Genomic DNA, 6,332 nt, shown 5'->3' with positions numbered 1-6,332 from the left:
CACTGTCCCAAACTTGATGCTGTAAAGGGATGTCAAACAAGACACCACGACAGCCAACAACCACCACTTCAGCCACATAAGCAGCGAGGTGTAAACACTGAAGGGGAACGTGGGTCCATGTAGCAGTCCAGGTGTGCTCCCACAAGCTGGAGGCCTCTTCTGTTACAATGCAGCCTTCTTACCATCATCAGGGGAGTAGAGAATGATGTTTGATCTGTAACTAATAAACTCTCTTCTAAAGCAGCCACATATTCATAAAGATGCTTTCATTGCATTTATTTCTGCTTAAATGTATCAAGACTGATTAATGGAGAGTATGTGTGGTGAGTCACATGGCCATGGTTTCCAGTGCATCGGCCCACTGGTTGGTTGTTCAGAGAGTGCAGCACTGTGCTTCATTAAACTCCATGTGAAGGTATTTTCGAGGGGAAGTAGCATTCCTCAGGTTCACTAAGCTCTGACAGCTCCTGGGGTTCCTGCACACACTGTTACGCTGCCGGGTGGACTGTCTGCAGCAGCGCAGCAGAAGTGCTGATATCTGACCCTCTCGGATAAAGGTGGAAACAATGAAAGTGAGAATGGCTGGACGAACACATTTGGAGGTTTCGGATGTGGCGCTGGGTTTCCTCCTGCTGTGCTCTGTAACGGGCTTGTTGTTGATGGATCAGCAGAGAAACGCCGAGGATGAGCAGGAGCTCGACAAAGCTATTCTGGAAATGCTGCATATCAACAAAGTGTCAGCAAGCCACCATGCTAAACCACATCCTTACATGAGGAAGGTTTACCAGAAGCTGGACGCGCTGGAGGTGCAGGATTTGGGGAAATCAGACGGGACGCTGGTGCAGGGGTTTCGGAGTGTCAGCGGTAAGGATTTCAAAGTCTTCCTTTAACACAGTAATCCTTTGCATGTTGCTTTGACAATAACGATATGATCAAAGACCGTGATCTGCAGTAAAGCAAGAAAACAGCAAGTTCCCCGTGTGTGGATGAGGAACTGGAACATGGTGTCATGTAAGGGCTCGTATGTTTCACTGGAGCACTTGCAGAGCGACTGTGGCCACAAACATGGCCGTGCAGGGCTTCAAGGTCCTGCACGGCCAGCTGACAGCACATGAACTGTAAGGGTTCTGCTGCCAATCACAGTGTCATGCTTGCAGTGCCTTGTAATTAATATTAATGAAATGCAGTCAGTCCCTTTCACACGTGCAAACCTCAAGTCAACATTAAAATGTTGCCTTCAAAAGCAGCTTAATTAGTTGGGTATTGTAGCGTTTAAGAATAATCACAGAGCCAATCCTGCAGTTTTAAGGTGGAATCTTTAGTTACCAACAGGTTAAAGCACCATTTGTGCCAAAGCAGCTAAAATGAGAAACATGCGCATTATTCCAGTCTGTTAATCTCACAGAGACAGTTCAGCGAATCAGCTGAAGTAGCATCATTCAGCACAGACACTGGGAAATCCCACTGCTGCTCTACAGACCTGTAGCACAACAAACTGGTGCTATAGCTGTTTTTTGAATTCCCCCTTAGTCGTGCAGACTCACCACAGAGCTTCATGTATCCCTGTTTCATGAGTGGAGAGGAGCGTAGTGGCAGCCATGCTGTTCATATCCATGCGTGCTGCTGGAGGCCACACAAAGCCTGCATAAAATAACTTTTTCCAGCAAACTGTTCTGTACCATCCTCCCCCTCCTCTTCATCCTCCTCACTCCACTAATAACAACAGTACAGCCCACTGCTCAGTATAGTTATGTGAACTCATCATCATCAGCGTGGCTACAGGACAGCTTTGTAGCTTTGCTCACTTTAAGTGTAGGCGTGAACATTAGCTTATAGCTGTGCTCCAGCTGAACACAGCTGCACATAGACAGGTAACATCTGGATCTGGAGCTGAAGTCCAACTGGACCAGAACAGGAACAGAAATGTTTTAACAAACTACAATAATAAAGCGCATCAGCTCCTTGGCTGGTAACGAGCAGACGAGCGGATCTTTTATCATCTGCAGTGAGTTTCGATGTTTTTGATGCTATTTAGAGGACAAATAAAACTAAGCTGACACTTTGTGAGCCACAGCAACATCCCTGCATTATCAGAACAGCTTGAACTGTTGCTGTATTTCACTTAAGGTGTGTTTTAAATTTGCATCACTGACGTGTGACATGAAGTAACCGCTGCATCTTCTTTCTGCTGCAGCAACAAACGTCTTATTGTTCACGAGAAACCCTGACGTTGCATGTTTGGCCTTGAGTTTGGACTTCCTGTATGGTCCCTCTCGTCACTGTCATGTGCTCCCTCTGATAGTGTTTCCTTTAGTTTCTCTGCTTTCAATGTCTTCACATGCAGACAGAACGATCTTCAGATGTTTCCACTGAAATCTGCTCATCGCTGCTGCTGTAAAGTTTCTCACCACCAAGAGAAAAAAGACGACATGCAGTGCTGATTTTTCTATTTTGTTTTTAATTCTTCAAATGAATGAACCTTTGGTGCATATTTACAATCATCTTTGAAGAATACATCGGACTTCAGTGATTCTGAGCCTTTACAGGGGCGGAGCTGTGTGAGTCCTTCTAACACTCTGTATTTGATGCTTTGCAGGCCCGCAGGGATGGATCTGGTTCAACATCACCAGCTTGAGCCCCTTCATGATGGGGGCAGAGCTGGTCCTGTTCAGGAAAGCCCTCCACCCTCAGCCGCTCAGCGTGTCTGTCACTCTGCACAGTGTCATTGCTTCACGAGGACGCCTGGACGAACGTCCCGTCCTGGAGGAGAGACAGCTGGCCCTGGACCAGCGGCCGCCGTCCGGCTACGACGTCTTCGATGTGTCTGCTGTGCTGACTGCGAAGCCCGTGGAGGCTCTGGGCTTCCAGCTGCGCTACACGGATGAGAGCGGGAGTCTGGTGCTCCATGAAGCCCTGACACAGAGTCTGTACTGTCTCCACAGAGGCTCTCTGAGCGAACCCTTACTGGTGCTCTACCAGGCACACCCTCGCTCGCTAACATCAGTCTAATGCAGGTGGAGCCGCCCACCTATGGCTTTAAAGCTACTTTACACGTCACAGACAGTCACGTAGGAGCACGGCAGCACTGAGGCGGGAGCTCTGGACATTTCTGAGGTTAAATTGTGCTCAAAGATTTTTAGGTAACATTTGCATTTTGTTTTTGTAAGACTGCTTAATATTAATAATGCACATGTAATTATTCCCCGGGGAACAGCTCGTGTGCTGAATCAGTATTAGGGAGCTGACACTGTCGCCTGCATCAGAGGATGATGTAAACATCAGCAGCGTCTGCAGGCGGCTCTGTTCTGTGTCAGCGGAGCTGCTACGTCAGCAGCTGGAGCTCTGTGGTGTAAAGCTGTTACTGTCTTCTTCATGTCAGCTGTCTTTACACTCGCACAGATCCTCTGCCGCTCACGCCTCACATGAAACGACTGTTCCTAAATGTTCTTCTGCCTATTACATCACTTCTATCCACTGTTGCTTTGACCTTTAACCTCTCTTTAGAACTGAACTGAAATAAACCCTCAGCATAAAGAACGGACTGTGGCTGTGCTTGGTTTCTGCTGACTGTGGTTACCGTGATGGAAAACTAGTCAACATGTTAAAGGAACTAGTCAAAGGGAAAATGAGTTGGTGAGGAAACAATGTGTGTACACATTCTTCCTTGATATACACAAAAGGAAATGAAACGTTTTAAGGCTGACGACAGATCCTTGGAGAGATTTGAAACTCACTTTAACGTAACAGAAACAACACATAGGGAACAGAGAGAGATGTGCCAGCATTGTCCCGGCTCGTAGGAGGAGCTGTGTGGCTGCTCTGATGTGAGGAAGCTTCATTAATGGAGGTGGCAAATACACAGCGACAAACAGAACTCCCTTCATTGGCTTCCTGTTAAATCCAGAATTCAAAATCCTGCTCCTCACATACAAGGTCTTAAATAATCAGGCCCCATCTTATCTTAATGACCTTGTAGTACCATATCACCCTATTAGAGCACTTCGCTCTTGCTCTGCAGGCCTACTTGTTGTTCCTAGAGTATTTAAAAGTAGAATGGGAGGGAGAGCCTTCAGTTTTCAGGCCCCTCTTCTATGGAACCAGCTTCCAGTTTGGATTCGGGAGACAGACACTATCTCTACTTTCAAGATTAGGCTTCAAACTTTCCTTTTTGCTAAAGCATATAGTTAGGGCTGGACCAGGTGACCCTGAATCCTCCCTTAGTTATGCTGCAATAGACGTAGGCTGCCGGGGATTCCCATGATGCACTGGGTGTTTCTTCTTCACACACTATGTGTTAACAGACCTCTCTGCATTGAATCATATGTTATTAACCTCTGTCTCTCTTCCACAGCATGTCTTTGCAACCAACCAATCACAGCAGATGGCCCCGCCCCTCCCTGAGCCTGGTTCTGCTGGAGGTTTCTTCCTGTTTAAAGGGAGTTTTTCCTTCCCACTGTTGTCAAAGTGCTTGTTCATAGGGGGTCATATGATTGTTGGGTTTTTCTCTGTATGTATTATTGTAGGGTCTACTGTGCAATATGAAGCACCTTGAGATGACTGATGTTGTGATTTGGTGCTATATAAATAAAGTTGGATTGAACTGAATGTATCAATATGTGCTGGCATAGAGAACACATGTATCAATACCAGCATCAGATGATCCAATAACTTCACATGAATCTGAAAATCAACCAGAAACATGTTTTTATTTATTCACCAGCTGTTTTAACTGGACGTGTCCACGCGGAACAGAGCGAGGCCCCGTGTTTCTTCCACAGACTCAGTGACTGCAGCAAAACATTTGACTATGATTATAGTTTTGCTGCAGCGTATGAGCTGCTGTGGGCTCCTGGAGAGAAAGAAGCTGCAGCATTGAGATTTCTACTGTGTATAAATGTGTGTGTCGTTTCTCTCCAAACATGAATGTCATAAGCTTTGGTCTTGATCTGGTTCCGTGGGTCTGACACGACTGTGGGTGAAACGCTTCCTGTCCGCGCGCTTTAAGGCTTCTCCGTGTAATCCCGGGACAGTTTGCGCGTCTTCATTAAACACATTCAGGAGAATTTTCCAAACTAGTGTTTGATCTGGAACGATCGCTGGAATAACGACACGGAAGTACATCGGTGTTCCTTGGATCCTATTGGTAGACTGTCCTGCCTTTGTGTCGTTCTAACCAATCACCTCCGACTGTCCGTCGCTCTGGCCCCGCCTCCTGCCGCCTTCACTTGTCGGGAGCGGCGGAGATGCGCTGCACTTGTCCGGCGTAGATCAGGGCCGTTGTTTGTTTGCTATCCGTGTTTCCTTCGTGTTAGCCGGTCACATCCGTCCGTGTGCCAGGGCCTCTGTGCGGACCGGAAGCCCACGGTGACATGCGTCCACGGAGCGCTGAACCTGTTCCCTCCCGCACGGCACGAACCCCGTGAAGCAGCAGCAGGCCGTGTCTCCTCCACCCACGATCATGTCGGGGAATCATTACAAAGGCCACGAAGTCAGCTGCTGCATCAAATACTTCATCTTTGGATTCAACATCCTGTTCTGGGTGAGCAGCTGTGCGTGGGTGACGTGTGTTATTATCAGTAACGGGGGAGGCATCGATCCGTTACTCAGAGTAACGTGAGCGTTCCTGCTGCAGCTTAGTCCACAGCTAATCGGCTTTAATGACAGCTGAGGGCCTGATGGACACGCACACACACTGCTTATTGTTGCTGAGTGACACAGAGAAACGTCACGGGGGAAACCTTTAAATAACACTGAGTCAGTGACGTCATGTGATTGTGTTCGCGTGCATCTTCACCTTAATGAGATGTGGTCCGTGTCTTGCAGCTGCTGGGGATGGCCTTAGTGGGAATCGGACTGTGGGCGTGGAGTGAGAAGGTAAGAACACGTGACAACAACGTCATTACACTGACTGAGACTTCAGCGTGTTCCAGTGTGATGGACGCGTGTGCGTGACTGCTGTGAGCTGCTCACGAGCGTGGAAGCGGCACAGAAACCCACGCTCCTGTCCTGCAGCGTGGACAGCCAAGCATTTCAAAGCAAAGTCAGGTGACCTCCAATCCAAACCTGATTCATTTAATGAGCCGTCAGTCATTTTCCACACGTGTTCGTGTTGTTTAGTGTACTTGACTTTCATGTGAACTTTACTAAAGTCAGAAATGTGACGCAGCTGAGGGCTCAGTGTTTCCCAGGGTCATGTGACAGCACTTCTGTTTGAACGTGGGAAGTGTTCACAGAACTGATAAACGAAGCACTGAAATAAGCAACTTTGAAAGATGATGTCAAATGTTGCTTTTTGCTTCAAACACTTGTAACTGAAGCCAGATAACACACAC

At 47.5% G+C, this 6,332-nt stretch overlaps 2 protein-coding genes across 3 annotated transcripts in view; both read left to right on the top strand.

Moving 5' to 3' along the window:
* Positions 1 to 578: 578 nt before the first annotated feature.
* LOC102197378 (uncharacterized) lies at positions 579 to 3,533 on the top strand. The gene is made up of 2 exons (XM_005754151.1): positions 579 to 864; positions 2,597 to 3,533. The coding sequence occupies exons 1-2, from the start codon at positions 579 to 581 to the stop codon at positions 3,007 to 3,009; spliced, it is 699 nt and encodes a 232-aa protein (XP_005754208.1). The 3' UTR covers positions 3,010 to 3,533.
* Positions 3,534 to 5,168: 1,635 nt separating this feature from the next.
* tspan5a (tetraspanin 5a) overlaps positions 5,169 to 6,332 on the top strand; it is a 6,951-nt gene continuing 5,787 nt past the window's right edge. Inside the window, exons 1-2 of one of the 2 annotated variants that reach the window (XM_013907766.1) lie at positions 5,169 to 5,539; positions 5,824 to 5,874. In XM_013907766.1, coding sequence (XP_013763220.1) covers positions 5,459 to 5,539; positions 5,824 to 5,874 — 132 coding nt within the window. In that variant the 5' untranslated portion in view covers positions 5,169 to 5,458. The remainder of the gene's footprint in view (positions 5,540 to 5,823; positions 5,875 to 6,332) is intronic. The other variant, XM_005754144.2, reaches the window with a different exon arrangement.

Source organism: Pundamilia nyererei, unplaced genomic scaffold, assembly GCF_000239375.1.
Source record: "Pundamilia nyererei isolate P.nyererei 1_Seehausen unplaced genomic scaffold, PunNye1.0 scaffold00512, whole genome shotgun sequence".
NCBI lineage: Eukaryota > Metazoa > Chordata > Actinopteri > Cichliformes > Cichlidae > Pundamilia > Pundamilia nyererei.
The sequence above is the reverse complement of the archived record's forward strand: the minus strand, read 5'-3'. Positions and strand labels throughout refer to the sequence as shown.

Coding starts and splice junctions, on each gene's coding strand:
- LOC102197378 (XM_005754151.1), top strand. CDS start 579: ATGGCTGGACGAACACATTTGGAGGTTTCGGATGTGGCGCTGGGTTTC. Junction 865..2,596: donor GGGGTTTCGGAGTGTCAGCG/GTAAGGATTTCA, acceptor GATGCTTTGCAG/GCCCGCAGGGATGGATCTGG.